The sequence below is a fragment of the Malus sylvestris genome, chromosome 12 (genome assembly GCF_916048215.2).
Source record: "Malus sylvestris chromosome 12, drMalSylv7.2, whole genome shotgun sequence".
Classification (NCBI taxonomy): domain Eukaryota; kingdom Viridiplantae; phylum Streptophyta; class Magnoliopsida; order Rosales; family Rosaceae; genus Malus; species Malus sylvestris.
The window spans coordinates 18,549,113-18,567,966 of record NC_062271.1 but is presented as its reverse complement, the minus strand read 5'-3'; the positions used below and the strand labels follow the sequence as shown (position 1 = coordinate 18,567,966).

At 36.6% G+C, this 18,854-nt stretch overlaps 1 protein-coding gene and 1 pseudogene across 1 annotated transcript; one reads left to right on the top strand and one right to left on the bottom strand.

Annotated features, from left to right (window-relative positions):
- The window catches only part of LOC126594038 (peroxidase 21-like), a 57,484-nt pseudogene that overhangs the window by 28,780 nt on the left and 9,850 nt on the right, over positions 1 to 18,854 (bottom strand).
- On the top strand, positions 7,540 to 8,127 carry LOC126594039 (defensin-like protein CAL1). Its single transcript, XM_050260239.1, has 2 exons — positions 7,540 to 7,708; positions 7,792 to 8,127. The coding sequence occupies exons 1-2, from the start codon at positions 7,645 to 7,647 to the stop codon at positions 7,995 to 7,997; spliced, it is 270 nt and encodes an 89-aa protein (XP_050116196.1). The 5' UTR covers positions 7,540 to 7,644; the 3' UTR covers positions 7,998 to 8,127.

Here is an 18,854-nt window from a genome sequence, read left to right as displayed (position 1 = left end):
TTCGGGTTTCGTAGGAACTTCGAAGTTAAGCGAAAAGGAGGCCAGAACACTCCCAGGATGGGTGACCCACTGGGAAGTTGCTCGTGAGTTCCCAAAAATAAAACCGTGAGGGAATGGTAAGCCCAAAGCGAACAATATCGTGCTACAGTGGTGGAACGGGCCCGGGAAGTGATCCGTCCCACGTCGGGATGTGACAAATGGTATCAGAGCCTAGGTTTAGCAGTCCTATATAATTCTTGAATATCAGAACTATGCTGCCTTGTAGAGAGCCCCGTCAATCAGCTGAATCTAGTTTCCCTGATATTGCTCAATTAGGGGAAGCTATAGTTTCTACCATTCAGATAGCATTCCGTACTCCCGAGAGAACACCTCTTGAGACAGTTCATAATCTGAAGTTGACTCACTTCATTGGAAATGAAGGTCATGAGGGGGTAGAAAAATGGCTGAATCACGTGGAGAGGACCTTTCAGGTGATGCAGAGTAAAAGGGAATCTTTCTTCTGATAGGTGGGTCGAGACGACTACCTGGTTTTTGGGAGAACAACCTGCATCTTGGTGGAGACAGGTGATAGGAGCATATTTATGCGACTTAGTTGGCTTGTTCTTGTGCATTTATGTCGTGTTTCCTTAGTTATTTTAATGTTTAAAGTCATTTTCGTGTGTTTTCAGATTTTATGGACAAAGTAGGCAAGAAGATGCATTTTGGAGCATTTTGGAGCAAAATGGAGCTTGGAATGCATGTCAAATGCATGGGCCAAGTGGATGGACGAATTTGAGAACTAAAGAGGCCAAGAATATGAAGAATTATGGTCCAAAAGATGAAGAAAACAGCCCAAAAATCTGTCACCCCAACTTGCATTCCTTGCCATGCAAACCACATAGAATTCCCTTTGGATTCCATGCCATGCTTGATCACTCTTGTCCCCTACATAATTTCTAATTTCATGCTTCAATTCATTTAATTATTACACTCAATTGCTTGATACCTCTTGTTCCCTTCACTCATTAGATTTTAGACAACATTTACATCCATTACATGCACCAATTGATGCTCCATCATTCACATTTGGAATCCAATGCCATGTGCAACACATGTTGTTGCACCTTTGACCCATTTGTTGACACATTTCACCTCCCTTTCCATCTCTATGCAATGTACACAATCATTCATGCTCCCTAGCTACAACACCACTCCATTTTACCCTTCACACTTTGCATCATTACTTCATTTTCACCCTTGGACCATTGCACACCACACACACAAATTGCCATGCATTTCATCCTTAACCTAACCTGATTTTCTAAGGTTTTTGGGGCCTATAAATACATGTTTACACCCCTTGGCCAAAGGACAATCCCCCATATTCATCATTTTATCACAAAAATTCGTCCATACACACCCTAGGAAGCAAAACACCCCAAAAACACCATTCTAGTGCCTAGAAAACATAACAGCCACTCCACCTTCTTCCACCCTCTTTGCCTAGTTTTCCACCACCCTCCAACCATCAAACACTCCTCCACACTCACCCTAAACCCTTCCATACCATTCCCCATCCATTCTACATCATAAAACTACCCAAAATCTGTCCATAACCCAATCTGCCGCAAGCATAGGGAAAGGAGGAATCTTGGATGCACTTGCTACCAAGTTGGAGCATTTTAGGTGTTTTCTTTCCTTTGATTTTAATGTCTAATTTTATGTATCTTTGCTTTGTGAGTATGAGGAACTAAACCCCTCTTAGTTAGGGGGTGATTCGAAACTATGTTCATACTTGCAATATGATTTGATTACATCCAGTTGTGATTCATAAGTTGTGAATTCAATTTACTTATCCGTTCATATAAAAACTAATTTGTGTATGTTGGTTAAGAGTGCATGCTTAATTTTCATGCATGAATTTGACGCTAGAATATAAGGGAGTTTCACCTAATCGTTATAAACTTATATTCACAAGTAGTGAAGGTTGCTAGTCACAATCACGTTAAGTAAACTCTTGGCATAAGTTTCATGCAAATCATAGTAACGAGTGCCTCGTCAATGCTTATGTTTTTCATAGAACTTAATGATTCTTGCTTGTATCTCTATTATGCAATTCATGTAGGGAACTTGTAGGGAATGTTTTGGGTTGTCGTATGCAATCATCCAACCTAATAACTTGTGGAAAAAACTGAGGGTTAATTAGTGCAATTCACGGTTAATTTGGGGCGTTGAGTATTCATAGCTTATCGAAAAGCAACTGGAAATCGTTTTGTATGCAAGTGTGACATATGTGGAGAAGAACCTCCTAGCTAATCTTCCATCCATAAGTTTCATTCAAATTCACTTACAATCTGTTTTGTTTTACAAAGTTGTTTTGTTTTCAAATTCATTAAAACCAAAATCCCCCTTTTACTTTATTGTTTCAAAGTGTTTAATTTCTGTTTTGGTTGTGTGTTAGAGTGTTTTGATTCACCCAAATTTGTCTAAGAATTTGTTTACTTTGTTCTTGTCTTAATTTAATTATTTTCGTCGAAAATCAACCCCATCTTATTTCTTTGAGTCATATTAATTAGAACTTGTCTTAGATTATGTTTTAAGTGTTTTAGTTCATTAGAAAACCAAAATTTGTCCAAGTTTGTGTGAGAGTCCCAAAATTGCCCAGATTGTGTTTTTAAGGTAGTTTTGAGTGTTTAGGGGCTGTTTTGAGTCTTTTGGTTTGTTTTAGTGTTTTAAAGTATAGTTTTGCATTCTTTGAGTCTAGTTAGTGTTTTAAACTTTGTTTTTACGTTTTCAAGTCAGTTTCCAAGTGATTTAGCAATCCCTCCTAATCCCCGGCCTAGAACGATCCCTACTTACATACTTTACTACAATTGATAAAAAGAGGGTTTAATTTGTGTGTTTAGTTATTTTACGCATCAACAGGAGTCTTACTAGTTGACCCCAGTAGAGATTGTGGACTGGGGAGTGTTTAAGGAGCTGTTTCAGAAAAGGTTCATTCCTCCTGCGTATATTGATAGTAATAAATAGGAGTTTACTCATCTGAGGCAAGGAAAGATGTCCGCTAATGAGTATTACAGGATGTTTATTGATCTGTCGAGATATGATCCAAAGGTTGCTGCTAATCCGGTAGAGATGCTTCACCGTTTCAATTTAGGTACTAAGAAGAAATGACGTTCCATAGCGACATCGACTTACTGTGCCTCTTACCAGGAGTTTTATGAGATTCTACTGAGGATTGAGGTCTCAGAGAACATACCTAGTGAAAGTGAGGATGAGGAAGGAAATAATGGGGGCTAGAGACGAGATGACAAAGGAAAAGGGCAAGCATTTCAGGGACCCCGCAATACCCAGAACTTTAAAATGAGTGGTGGGAGTTCCAGCTCTTCTAGCGGATGATTGAGTACTAATATGCAAAGGAGAGGTGGTAGATTTACTGGAGGCACTAGGTTCCAGAGGCATAGAGATTTTGGTGGTTCAGGAGGATCCGGTGCTCCCTTATGCCGCAGATGTAATATTAGGCATTTTTGGGAGTGTAGGAGAGGCAACAATGGATGCTTCACTTGTGGTCAAATGGGTCATAGGGCTGCTCAATGCCCTTAGAGTCAGTAGAGACCCCAGCAGCCTTCCTTCCCACCACCTGCACCTACCCAGCACGCTTCAGGATCTGGTGGTTATACTCGGACTGGACGAGGAGGTGCCTACCACTACCAGAGCAACGCCGCTCCCTAGACCTCAGGACAGCAGCAGTACTCTCATAATCTTCAGTATCATAGTGGGTATCCTCAGTATCAGGGATGATCTATGTCCTATCAGCCATATTTAGCTGGAGGATCTCACTGGTACCAAGGGGGACAGCCCCAGCAGGGAGAGATTGCTATTAGTAGTGCAGGGTCTTCGAGGTAGGTAGGTCAGCAGACGTAGGGGACGTGGTGTTCATGCCAACAGAGGTCGTGATGGATGACAACACAATCAGGGTGGCGCAGCGGAAGCGTGGTGGACCCCGGCCGGGATGTGACAAATGGTATCAGAGCCAATCCCTAGCTGGAAGTGTGCCGATAAGGACATCGGGCCCCTAAGTGGGGTGGATTGTAACCCACATCGCCTAGGAGAGTGATCCTTAAATGTATATTCCCATCCCTACCTAGCACGAGGCCTTTTGGGAGCTCACTGGCTCCGGGTTCCGTAGGAACTCAGAAGTTAAGCGAGAAGAATGCCAGAGCACTCCCAGGATGGGTGACCCACTGGGAAGTTGCTCGTGACTTCCCAAAAACAAAACCGTGAGGGAATGGTAAGCCCAAAGTGGACAATATCGTGCTACAGTGGTGGAACAGGCCTGGGAAGTGATCCGCCCCAGGCCAGGATGTAACATCAGCTACTTAGGATTCATTCCTTATGTTTTTTTTACAAACATTTGATAGCTTTTAAATGCAAAACATAAACAAAAACATGTTGGTGTTGGTGGATTATGTATATTATGTGCCATGTAATATACTCTAATAAATTGAATATAAGTAGTGGAATGCAACTTTTTTATTTATTGTTTTTGTAGATGTCGAACTTAATTTCAAACTACCAGGCAGCTAGTAGGGTTAGTCAGACACCTTCTCTAGCAAGTAGTGTTGCTACCACCTCCTAACCTGATATAGGCACGACAGGTGTGTCTCCGGTCATGCCTTTCAGTCCAACGGTGTCTCCGGCTTCTACGTCATCGACTTCTTCGATGACCCATCCTCTACTAAGCGCCCGACGAACTCATCGACGGCCCCAGAGTTATGAGGAGGCTGAGCAGTCTAGTGAGGCTTCCTCTGTCCATGAAGAGGGGTCCCAAACAGGTAATGCATCTTTCTCACAATATTTTCAATTTAACAATTTGGAATTTAGATTATAATTGTTTTAAAGTCCCTAATTGGTATAAAGTGTTTGAATTGTTTTAGGGGAGGTTATGCTGAATTTTCAGTAGAAAATATCATTCCTCTTATGTTTGCCTTGTTTATTTTGTAGTTAAAAAAAAAAAAAAAAAAGGGTCATGCAGACTTCTGAAGATGTCACAGACCACTCGTACCCCGACTGAGAAGATCATCATTACATGGGATCCTCAACATTGTGCAGCTGCAATGATCAGCACAGTTCATTGGCCAGCGACATTGGCTCGGTTATTAGGAATCATTGCCCACACATGTGGGAGTCACAGATAGTTGTCCCACATGAAGTCAAGGAAGCCGTTCTTCATGAATTATCGGTAAGTATTTTCAACCTCAAATACTAAATTTTTATTAAAGTATACAAATATTATAAATTTTAACTACTATTTATTTGTTAAGTTTTGCAGCATCACTATGAGCTCACGAACCTCAATGCCAATCAAAACCAGTACATCAACAAGCTTTGCGCCGGCATGTTCACTCAGTGGAAAAGTGACCTCCAAAAGCATTATGAGAAATATGACGGTCCGAAGGTCGTTCTAGCAGTTGGGTGCCCTAAAAAGTTGGTGGACCGCCGAGATGAATGGTAGTGCTTGTGTGACCATTTTTAAGATTAGAAATACCTCGTAAGTATAATATATATTCAATAATATTTAATCAAAATTTGTGTATTTTTAAATAACATTTTAATTTTTTCATTAATTTGTTATAAATATATAAACTAATACATTTTTTCAACTCAACAGAAAAAAGTGAAGGCAAACTCGATCAATCGATCGAAGAAGAAACGTCTTCACCGCTTCGGCTCAAGATGCTTCTTTTATAGGTTGGAGATGCGACGTAAGGTAACAGTATATTTATTTTAAGTTTTGATTCTTTTTACTCTATTACACAATTGGTAATCTATGTGTTCATATATATTGTTTTTCATTCAGGGGGGTAGCTTCATGTAAGTTATTTCATTTTTTAATATTCAATTAGTATTAATATTAATTACATGTATATTAAAATTAATTTGTTTGTTTTCATTTTTCTAGTCCACCATGATGGAGAAAGACCAGACCGTTCTTAAGGAGGTAGCTTCCTAGCTTCTCCCTAGAGACCCTAATCAAGGAGGTGTTTTCCCCTAAGGATGTGGGTTTTTAGATCATGATAGACACACTCGATTAGGCCATCAGTCGTAGGCAGGGGAATGCTCACCAGGGGCTTGGTAAAGCCCGCCTTCAGGACCCTTCTGCCTCCTTCTCCAGGTAGAGAACATAAGAGATTGAACCGCTAACATTTGAAGTGGTGGACCTAAAGGAGAAAATTGTCACCTAGCAGTCTCAGCTTGCGCCCTAAAGCAATTTGATGAACCAAATTCGTCTCGCCCTTCAAATCTCTGGCATTCGGTTCCCCGACGTTAAACTAACTTCAACAACAACCACCCAACCCCCCGCCGCAGCAGCTACAACCTCCCAGCCCCCCAACGCAATAGCAACACCACCAGCAGGCGATTGTGACGTGGACGACTACATATTGTAGATTTTTATAATTATTGCAAATTTTAGAATACTTCTTTCCGTTGTATGTTTTCAATAATTTTTTAATCCAATATTCTTCTTTACATTTTCTGTTTTTAATTTCATTAAATTAATTAAAGTTACATAAAACAATATTATCAACATTTAAAAGGAAAAAATAATAAATAAATAATAAATAATTTTAAAAATAATTTTAAAATCTTACTACGATGGCTTTTATGTCCATCATGCAAGGGTCACCATGTCGAACCCCAGTTTCATCGCTCGGAGGATCACACGCAACGAACACTCATTTATAGGTCTTTGTTTTTCGCAACAACCACCAATTCCGTCGCGCAACATTCATTTCACTCAACGAAGAACTTTCCTCCGTCGCGTAATGTCTGACGTCACGAGCTTTGTGCGACAGAATTTGCGCAACGTCCTTTTCGCCGCCCAATGTTTTCGGTGACCGTATTTACCTTTGCACGACAACTATCGCTTCGTCACCCAAGCAATTATGCTTAGTAGTGTTTAACTATCAACAAATTTAAGTCTTTGTAATGCCCTACGTTTGGAATACAAATAATTATCTTTTCCTCAACGATTCTACTTTAACATTCATTTTATTAGACTTAGCCACATCACCTAAAGCAACGTTAAAAAAAATCTTCCTTCTACACCTGATGTGCAAACCCTGATCTATTTATAATTTAGATTAATTTGGTACATATAGACTAAAATTTGTGTAAAAAACAATTATATTGTTATAAGAACTATGGCCTTTTATGTGAATATATATATATATATATATATATATATATATATATATATATATATATATATATATATATGCCGCCTCATTTACATATAAAAATGTGAATAATAAGTCAAACATGCTTAAAAACCCAAATATTCTTTTAAAAGCAAAAGTTAAATGTGCTCGAAAAAGAAACCCTAATGTGCATAGAAAAATGTATGACGGAGAACTTAGTCAACAAAAATAGGAATTTGGTTTATGGTGCCTCTTAAGTTGGAAATTTCAACTTTGTATTTTGGGTATGGAGTTACCTCATTTTATGGAGACCGATCTTCTTTAATCTGGACAAAAACCCTATATAATAAGCCTTGCATGGTTATTGTTCTTTGCATTAGCATCTAAGATCTCTCTTATAGTACATAAGCACACACATAAAAACACACGGATCAAGCACACACTCACATACACACAGATTCAAATGGAGCGTTCAATGCGTCTTGTTTCAGCCGCCTTCGTTCTTGTCCTGCTTTTGGCATCTACCGGTAATTATACCTCTTTTTAATAATTAAATTTTTATGATGTTTCGAATAAAGCATCTTATTCAACAAAAAAAATTGATCTTTAGAGATGGGGCCAATGGGTATTGAGGCAAAGACTGAATCAAGCAAGGCAGTTGAGGGAAAGATCTGCGAGGTTCCGAGCTCCCTGTTCAAGGGGCTGTGCATTTCGTCTAACAACTGTAAACACACCTGCAGAAAGGAGCAATTCACCAGAGGCAAATGTATTGGCGATGGCTTCACTCGTAAATGCGTCTGCACCAAAAAGTGCTAATTATTTTGTTAAAAAGAAATGTTATCTGTGTAGAGATCGTGCTTGTCTAATGCGATGGCCAGATATGGTCATGTATCCACATGGTTGCTTTTGCTAATAAATTGAATGACCCTACATGGATCATTATTCATATGTCTAGTGTAGTGTTTTCACCACGCCTTACGTACTTTTAATTGCCTATTATCCCGAAATGCTAATAACAATATTTTTTTTTTTCCGTTTTGACAAGGCATTTTGTTGGAAAAATTCACTTAGTGTAGTTGGATTCAACACATTACTTTAATTTGTGTCACAAAGATTTATTTAAGTCACATTGTCGATTTCAGATATACTTTTTTTATCCGCAGCTTCTGTTGTATTAAGTTATTTTGGCTTTTAAACCAGTAGTAATATATGTAAGACAAGGTGAGGTTGAAGCACAAGAAAAAAAATTAGGAAAAGGTTCGAAATTGCCAAATCAACTTTTAAACAAAGACTTAACTGTTTATTTATTTTATTTTAGAAGAAATAATCCTTAAAGATTAATATTTTCTTGATAACATTTTAAAAGACTCTTCCACATTTTTTTTTCTTAAAACACTTTCAAATTTTTCACTCACGTTTCTGCAAAGTATACGTGGTATTACCAAGGACAGGAGCCATCTTGGGCCAAAGGGGTGGATGCCCTAACTCAATTTTTTGTGAAAAAACTGTAAATATTGCATATAATGATTTGACGAGATAAAGCATTTTCAACTATGAAATTTCTAAAAGATCAATTGAGAAATTGTAAGAAAATTAATGGATGAATGATAACATGGTTTTTTTAGGGGTGTGCTATCCACACATCCCTTTTTACTTCTCACACACCCCTTGTTAATTTATATCCGTTGATCTTCTTCAATTCATTTGATCCGACGGCCGAAAACCAAAAAGATGTGGGAGAAGTAAAAAGAGGTGTGTGGTTATCACACCCCTATTTTTATAGAAAGAGATATTTGATGGTATTAGTAATGAAATTATTACGCAACGCCCTTTCAAAACTTGAAAATGCGTCGTGATCGTGAGAAGATATTGTAATATGTTGTACGAAATATTTTACAGATTAATATATGTGCTTTGTTAGTAAATTCTTAAGCATTTTAATTTATGACTTTATTTTTTAAGATGTCCCGATTTATATGGATCTCAGATTTCTCCCAGTTGTATTGCTATAGTATCATTCTAGGTTACCCTAAGTTTGAAATCTTAAGTGTAAACTTGTTACAGATACATAAAAAGTGTTCCATGTGTTTTCTCCCAACTATCTGCTTCTTCTTGCTCAATGTTGTTACTAACTTCATATATATATTACATATATATATATAGATATATATATATATATATATGTATATATATATATATATATATTACGATTACTAACTTCATATATATATATATATATATGTTACGATTATAAGCATGCATAGTAACCATATTTTATTTGGAATAATTGTTTAAAGAGACGAGAGTTGCCGAGTGTAGGACCTGCGAGTCTGAGAGTAACCGCTTCAATGGAACATGCGTGAGTAAAAGTAACTGTGCAGTTGTTTGCCAAACTAAGGGCTTTTCCCGGTGGTTGGTGCTAGGGTTTACTAGACTTGACATTCATGCCGTGTTTTTCCTGTTCGTATCGTTGTCGTGTCATACCCGATATCTTAACAGGTCGTGTCATGTAACACCCGTTAAAATAAACGGGTAAAATGACCCAACCCGATAATATTAACAGGTAATATGACTCGACCCGTTACCCGTTAAGGAAAATATATTTTAAACCAATAAATAATCAAATGAAAAACATAATACTAAATAAGTATATACATACCATATTGTCACATCTAAAACATAAAAACACATTTGTCTTTTAAGTATATTTTCACTTACCTAAAGTCTTTAATAGTTTTTTAATTAATGTAGAAGTGTAAAAAAATATAGAAAAATATATAAACGCTCGTAATGACAAGCTTTACAACTTCATGAAGAGCTTAACTTCAAAATTTGCCACTATAATCATATAAATCATAAATCAAAATTTAACCATTGATTGTTGTTTACATTTACACTTCATTGTTCTCATCAAATTTTGTTTTTTCAGATTTTCATTTTTGATAACTTGATCTATTAGAGGATGCAGGAAGATGAACGGTTTGGATCGTTGATATTATATTCAAAGTTTTACGGTTAGTGAAAATATTGCTTGATGTTTATAAAGTTTCTACGAATTATATGACATTGACTCATATTTCAGTTAACCGTAAATATCGAAACATGATATCAAAGATCTGAACCATGCATCTTCTTACATCTACCAGATGATCATGTTTTCAAAAATGAAAATTTTAAAAATGAAATTCAGTAAGAAGAATAAAGTGTAAATGGCAATCGATGGTTAAATATAAATTTAAGATTTATGAATTATAGTGTTGGATTTCGAAGCTTACCCCTTCAAGAAAGTTGTAAAGTTTGTCACTATGAGTGATTGTATATATTTTTTACATCTTTTACACTTCTACAATAATAATTATTAATTTTATTAATTTTGCCCTCAAATAAAAAACATTATTCATGAAGGTTTGGAGGATTTTAAAAATCTAAACGATAATGTAAGTGTAACCATTATCTACTCGTGGAGGAATAATGATGAATCATGAGTGTTTATATATTCTTTCACATTTTTCATACTTGTATGTATGTCTTCTTAGTTCTTGCCTATACAAATACTATATTAGTTTATTTTAATTTTGGACAACAACATGTTAAGTAAAATTTATCCTAGTAATGATAATTAGGAACTCTCATAATAAAAATAAATAAGGACTAAAAATCTTTTTTATAACTTATATAGAATAATAATACAAAACTATATATTTAATATAGAATACATTGTATATATTAATATGACTATTGTATTTTATAATAAATCTTTTAGTAATTAAACTTTAAAATTATCAAAATAAATGTTTTCTTAATGGGTCGAAATGGGTTACCCACGTGTTACCCGCATGTATACTATTAACGGGTTCTTAACGGATCACCCGAGTTATTGTGTTGACCCGAAACCCGTTATTTTCATGTTGTTTTCGTGTCGTGTCAGAAACTGTCAGGTCTAGGGTTTACGCCGCAGATGCTTTTGCATAGAAACTGTTAATTAGCTAATTAAGCTAGTGATGATTTGATCACTTATCACTTAATTATTAGTGGGTGTGCGGATGCACGTACTTTGGTACTAGTGTGGAACTAGCTAGAATAATTCACAGTTGGGTTGTTAATTAATATCGTGTCTCTGTTATGTTTTTAATGTTCTTGTTTGTTTAGTATCTCCGTCGTGAGTTACTTTGTACAATATGCCGTACTGCGTAACTTCTTTATACATTAATCTTAGTTTACTAGTATGAAGTTTCTTGGTTTTCAGCATTTCATACATCAAGTTATTTTTTTTGTCCTAGTCTGGTACCTAAAGTGATAATTCTGGGACACTGTCATACATTTGTTACGTTTTCCATTAAAACTTCCGTTAACTGATAATGTGGCACCCACATGAACAATGGCTATAGGCCTGGCAATTCCTGACACGACCCGATAACCCGACACGACACGATACGAAATTAACAGGTGTTCGGGTCGACACGATAACGAAACGGGTCGTTATCGGGTAACCCGATAAGCACCTGTTAAGATAACGGGTTTGTTCGAGTATACACGTGGGTAACACGATACACGATAAGCAGAATATTAATTTAATAATTTATAACCCTAAAAAAATACTATAATAATTATATATATATATATATATATTAATTTAACAATTTTATACCCCTAAAAACTATAATAATTATATATATATATATATTAAATTAACTATAATAATTATAATAATTATATATACTATAATAATTATACCCAAAATATTTACACTAGTGGAAACCACAAAATCTTATATTATACTTAATAAAAGTATGAATAAACTATTACGTATTAGTGAATCTATTGTTTTGATGGGATACTCATTCTACGAAACTAGTTTCAAAGATCCAACCGTCAAACATGTTTGTATATACTTCAAGATCGCATACGTCAAAAATTACAAAAAACAAACATTCAGAGATCAAGTAACAGGACAAAACTTTTCGACGGTTATAAACGAAAAATCACGATTTAACGGTCATTTTAACTCCGATTTTGATGTTTTTTTATAACCACACTCCTTGACCCTATATGAATACAATGATTGATTCGATCTTCAATTTAAAATATTTACACTAGTGGATACCACAAAATCTTATACTATACTTAATAAAAGTATGAATAAACTATTAAGTATTAGTGAATCTATTGTTTTGATGGGATACTCATTCTACGAAACTAGTTTCAATAATCCAACCGTCAAACATGTTTATATATACTTCGAGATTGCATATGCCAAAAATTGCAAAAAACAAACTTTCAGAGATCAAGTAACGGGACAAAACTTTTCGACGGTTGTAAACGAAAAATCACGATTTAACGGTCATTTTAACTCCGATTTTGATGATTTTTTACAACTACACTCCTTGACCCTATATGAATACAATGATTGAATTCGATCTTCAATTTAAAATATTTACACTAGCGGAAACCACAAAATCTTATTTTATACTTAATAAAAGTATGAATAAACTCTTAAGTATTAGTGAATCTATTGTTTTGATGGGATACTCATTCTACGAAACTAGTTTCAATGATCCAACCGTCAAACATGTTTGTATATATTTCGAGATCGCATACGCCAAAAATTGCAAAAAACAAACATTCAGAGAGCAAGTAACGAGACAAAACTTTTTGACGGTTATAAACAAAAAATCACAATTTAACAGTTAATTTAACTCCGATTTTGATGATTTTTTACAACTACACTCCTTGACCTTATATGAATACAATGATTGAATTCGATCTTCAATTTAAAATATTTACACTAGTGGATACCACAAAATCTTATGTTTATACTTAATAAAAGTATGGTATAGTACTATTGTTTTATTTTTTTTCATAATTATTTTGGTAAACTTCTCATAATTTGAATGATTTTTAATGTTTGGTTTTTCTATGCTTAGTTTATGCAGAAGATAGTTATGACGTGGAAAACCTTACTGAAAACATCATCAACATAACTCTTGAAAGCAATAGATCAAGCCAAAGTTCCAATGCAATTTCATGATGATCGATGTAAATCGAGGATTTTGTAAATTGAGGTTTAAACTTTTGAGAAAGATTTCACAACCTTGAAAACAAAAACTGTTTCATTTTGCATATCCTTGCACATTTAAAATTTGTAATAGATTAGTAGTGTATGTATTATTTTTTTATTAGGCTCTTATTTTCGAGTGTAGATGTAGTACTTAAACGATAAATGTGTTTTAATGTTTTGAAGTAATATTTATGTGGCAATGTGTGGTATGTGCAAATTTAAGAAAAAAATATATTTTTCTTAACGGGTCATAACGGGTCGGGTCACTTTACCCGTTGGGTAAAGTGACACGACCTGTTAAGGACCCGTTAAGATAACGGGTGTGACACGACACGACCCGTTAAGATAACAGGTGTTACACGAAAACGACACGAACACGACTGACACGACCCGTTTGACAGGCCTAAATGGCTAGGTGCCACATGTTAATATAGGCCATGTGGATATTATTATTTTTTTAAATAGAAAAACTAACAAAATTAAAAAAATTAAAAAGGGTTAATCTTAGTTTACTACTTTGAAGTTTTTTATTTTTCAACATTTGGTACATCAAGTTTTTTTTGTCCTAGTCTGGTACCTAAAGTCATAATTCTATGACACTTTCACACATCCATTAAGTTTTCCATCAAAACCTCCATTAATTGATAATGTTGTGCCCACATGGACAATGTTTGGGTGCCACGTGTTAATTTAGGCACACATGGGTATTTAAAATAGGAAAACTCATTAAAAGGACTTGAAAACTTTGAGTTTTAACCAAAATGACAAAAATGTGTTGTAAGTGAATAGTACCAGGAGTAACTTTTTAGAGTAAAAATGTCCCTAACATGAATAGTACCAAAAATGTTTCATTAAGACTCCAATTTAAAATTAGGTTAATCTTAGTTTACTACTCTCAAATTTCTTGGTTTTCAACATTTGGTAGTTCAAGTTTTTTTTCATCCTAGAGTTGTACCTAAAGTCAAAATTTTGAGATAGTTTCATACGTCCGTTATGGTTACTGTTAAGTCAACGTTAATTGGTGACGTGGCACCCATGTAGACACTAACTAGGCACCATGTGTCAATCTGACCCCACTTCAACATTAAAAAATTTTAAAAATTTTAAAAATTTAAAAATGTACCATTAATCTCCACTTTCTCTCCCTAACCCTCATCTCTCTCCTCCACTTCTCAGCCTCATTCACTCCCTCCAACAACTACCTCATCAGCTACGGCTCATCTTCCAACACCTCCGTCTTCAACCGTGTCTTTTCGACGGACCCGTATAGATCCGAGATGGGCTTCATTTCAATCGTGGACAAAACCCCACCTCTACCGCATGACCAAAACCCATCTTCCCTTCACTCTTCTCCCGTTTCGACATCGTCACCAAGCTCACCCTCAATGTGACCGCAGATCCATCAGCGTTGGCAACGAATAAAGATGGGTTCGGCTGATTGGACGCTCATGGTAATGATTTAACGAGGGGGAAGGCTCAACTGCGATGACGCTTTTATGCTATTCGCGCTCGATAAACACGTAGGCTGTGGCGTTCTAGGGTTGAAGATGGAGGACAAGGAGGAAGTGGAGTGGGATTGAAGAGCTTGGAAATTGAAGCCGCCATTGTTGGATTACAGAGAAGGGGGTGAGATCGGGGTTGGTAAAGACACGAAGACTGGTTGATTGTGCCATGGCACACACGCTGTCGCACCTTGCTGGGTTCTCCGTTCCCTCACCGAGGCCATAGACCTCACCTTTGTACGCTGTCTGCCACCCATTTTTCAAATGATTTGGGTCTTGGCCTACAACTCTGTTTGCAGGCATGGCAAATCCCTTTTCTTTTACCTTTCTCGCTTCTTCGAGAACTGAGAGAAGACGAGAGATGGTTGATAGAAGAATAGGTGTTTAGGTGGGGGAGATTTAGCGCTATGGTGAGGAATTAGGTGGGGGGGAGTCGGGATGGAGGAATAGGCATTTAGGAAGAGAGGATATGTAGGGGAAAATGGAGGGGAAGACGTACGAAAGAATTTTTTTTTAAATTTTTTTAATATCCATATGGTTGACACATGAAACCTAGTCATTGTCCACGTAAGCACCTTGTTATCAGTTAACGGATGCTTTGACGAAAAACTTAACAAATGTATGAAAGTGTGCTTGAATTATAACTTTTGGTACCAGGCTGGGACCAAAAAAACTTGATATATCAAATGTTGAAAACCAAGAAACTTCAGTGTAATAAACTAATATTAACCCTAAAACAAATTATTTTCTTATCAGATCCAAAAGAAAAAAAACTTAAATTCGAGAGAGGGCTTGCTAGAGAGAGGGCTTGCTTCGTATAGAGAGCTTGGAAGATGAGAGTTTGGAGTTGAAGGTGGCGGCGGGCGTGGCGAGGAGGCAAATCAAACACTTGGGTTGCGGCGTTCTGGGGGTGAAAATGGAGAACAAGGAGGAAGCAGGGTAAGATTGGAGGTCGTCACTCTTACGACATTGCACGCACACATGTTGTTGTTCTTACACTGTCACACCTTGTTGGGTTCATCCTTCCCCCATCGAGGCCATGTACCTCACCTCCATTCGTTGTCCGCTGCCCATTTTTCAAATGGATTTAGGTCTTGGCCTGCAACTCTGTTTGCAGGCATGACATATCATTTTGTTTTACTTTCTCGCTTCTTCAATAACTAAGAGAAGACGAGAGAAGGTTAATGGAAGAATAGTGTTTAGGTGGGGGAGATTTAGTGCTCTGGTGAGGAATTGGGTGGGGAAGTCTGGAGACAAGAATGGGTGTTTGGGAAGGGAGGATGTGCAGAGAAGAAAGAGAGTAAGACAAAAGATTTTTTTAAAATTTTTTTTAATATCACGTGGCCTATATTAACACGTGGCACCCAGTCATTGTCCATGTGAGCGCCACATCATCAATTAACGAGGGTTCTGACGGAAAAACTAACGGATGTATGAAATTGTCCCAGAATTATGATTTTAGGTACCAGACTGAAACGGAAAAAAAAACTTGATGTATGAAATGTTGAAAACCAATAAACTTTAGCATAGTAAATTGTTATTAACCCTTTTATTTAATTAAAGTTGAGTGTTGCAATATTTATTTACTATTTGGGCTAATCTCAGTTTACTATAATGAAGTTTCTTGGTTTTCAACAATTCAGTTTGGTACCTAAAGTCATAATTCTAGGACACTTTCAGACATTTGTTAAATTTTCTATTAGAACCTCTATTAATTGATGATAGGGCACCCACATGGCCAATGAATGGGCGCCACGTGAATATTTAAAAATTAAAAAAAAAATTGATTAGAGATGGGTTTTGCTTTTGGTGTTCTTTCTAACCCAAAACCAAAGAAATTATCAAACCCTTTCCCCTAGAGGGGCTTTTCAATTTCCTTCTTCCCGGCCTTGACGAATTGAGTCGCGTCTTCAACCTTCATCTTCAACCACCACCTCCATGTTATATCAGTCCCCCACTCCACCCACCAATTCGACTTCCTCCTCATACCAAACCCAAAAATCCTAACCCAATTTTTTGCTCGAATCCCCAAAAGAGGCTTGTGGACTTAGGCTTCATTCGGTCATCTTAGTTCATATCTGCCCAAGATGTTGTTTTTCTACTGCAAAATTAAAGGGACATCGATGATTTGCATGTAGGCCTTTAGATTATCACCTACTATGATGGATGACGGCGATGAGGATGCGTTCCAACTTCACAATGTGACTAGGGAAGGAAAAGGAGGAATAGAAGAAGGGAGGGTTGGTTGCCTAGGTGGAGAATGTAGTGATGAATCAGTTCCAACGCTGACGCAGTCCATGTCCCCAATTCCAGTTGGTTCTTGCTCAAGGGACATGGTGAGGATTTTGAAAAGGCGACGACAATAGGAAGGAAAATGAAGAAATGAGGTTTTGGAGAACATGGTAGCTCGGGTGAAGGGGGGAGGAGAAAAAAAATAGGGTTTTTAGTTTTATTATTTTTTTATTTTTTAATATTCACGTGGGCTTATGTTGACGCGTGGCACTCAGTTATTATCCACGTGAGTGCCATGTCATCTGTTAATGGAGGTTTTGACAGAAAATTTAACGGATGTATGAAAGTGTCCCAAATTATGACTTTAGGTACCAAACTGAGACGAAAAAAATCTTCATGTATAAAATGTTGAAAAAAAAAATTTAGGGTAGTAAACTTTTGGCTTTTCAGCCAAAATGGTCCTTGAGATTTGCATCACACATCACTTTGGTCCATAAGATTGAAAATCAATATAAATGGTCCATGAGATTGTCCACCATCCATTATTTTGGTGATTCCATTAAAAACTCAATTAAGTGTCTCGGAGCTCTTGGCCGGAAGTTTGGGTAATTTTCAAAGCTTCATAACTCAATCGTTTCTTAACCAAACTCGACCCATAATATATTAAAATGAAGATAGGAAAGTGTAGAACAAGATTATATCTATTTGGAAGCTCAATGGTTGTCGGAGATGGCCGGAAAATAGCCTGAAAAGTGACTGGTCGCCTAGAAAACTGGAAAACTCGCCGAAAATGGGTAAAGTTTAAACATTCATAACTTCTTCAATACTCAACGAAATTAAGTGATTCAAAAACAAATCATACTTCTCAACAAGACAAAGAGAATGGTACCTTTCTTGATGGCTAATTCGCTCTGGTTTGGCCGAAAAATGGCTCGAAAGTGGCTAACTCGAGACCAACACACAGTTTCAAGCCATTTTTCGACCAAACCACAGCGATTTAGTCATTGAGAAAGGTACCATTCTTTTCATCTCATCGAGAACTATGATTTTCAGTTTTGAATTACTTGATTTTATTGAGTAAAGAAAGAAGTTAAGAACGTTTAAAGTTTACCCAATTTCTGGCGAGTTTTCTAGTTTTCCAGTTGACCAGTCATCTTTCAGGCTATATTCCGGCCATCTCTGACAACCATTGGGCTTCTAAATAGGTATAATCTTGTTCTACACTTTCCTATCTTCATTTTGATATATTATGGGTCGAATTTGGTTAAGAAACGATTGAGTTACGAAGCTTTGAAAATTGCCCAAACTTTCGGGCAAGAGCTCCGAGACACTTAACGGAGTTGTTAACGGAAGGACCAAAATAACGGAAGCTAAACATTCTTAGGGACCATTTCTATTGATTTTCAATCTTAGGGACCAAAATAACGGAAGGTGGACATTCTCAAGGACCATTTTGGCTAAAAAGCCTAAGTTTTTTACCTATTTTCTTTTGTCTGATTTCGACCAGTATTTGATTGTTAATTTGTGCATGGACTACTCATAGCCCCAGCAAACTCTACCAGTTTATATCATTCACATGAGGCATAAAAAAGTAATGAAAATTACTAATTGTTTACAAGTTACAGAGATGTCGAACGAATTGAAGTCTCAGTCAGACTATCCATAGACTTAGCACTACTGAACTATTACGCCCGATGCATGACAGTCACCACTTGGATTCAAGTTCCAGAAGGGATAATCCATGGACATGACAATTTTAATATATCTCATGTCTGAAGCATAATCAATGTGTAGGTTCCAATGATTCAACTTCCCAAAAGTAGAGATTAAAAATCCAAGCTCTATGACGCTCTAGAGGAGGTTATGATCCAAATGCTCAAA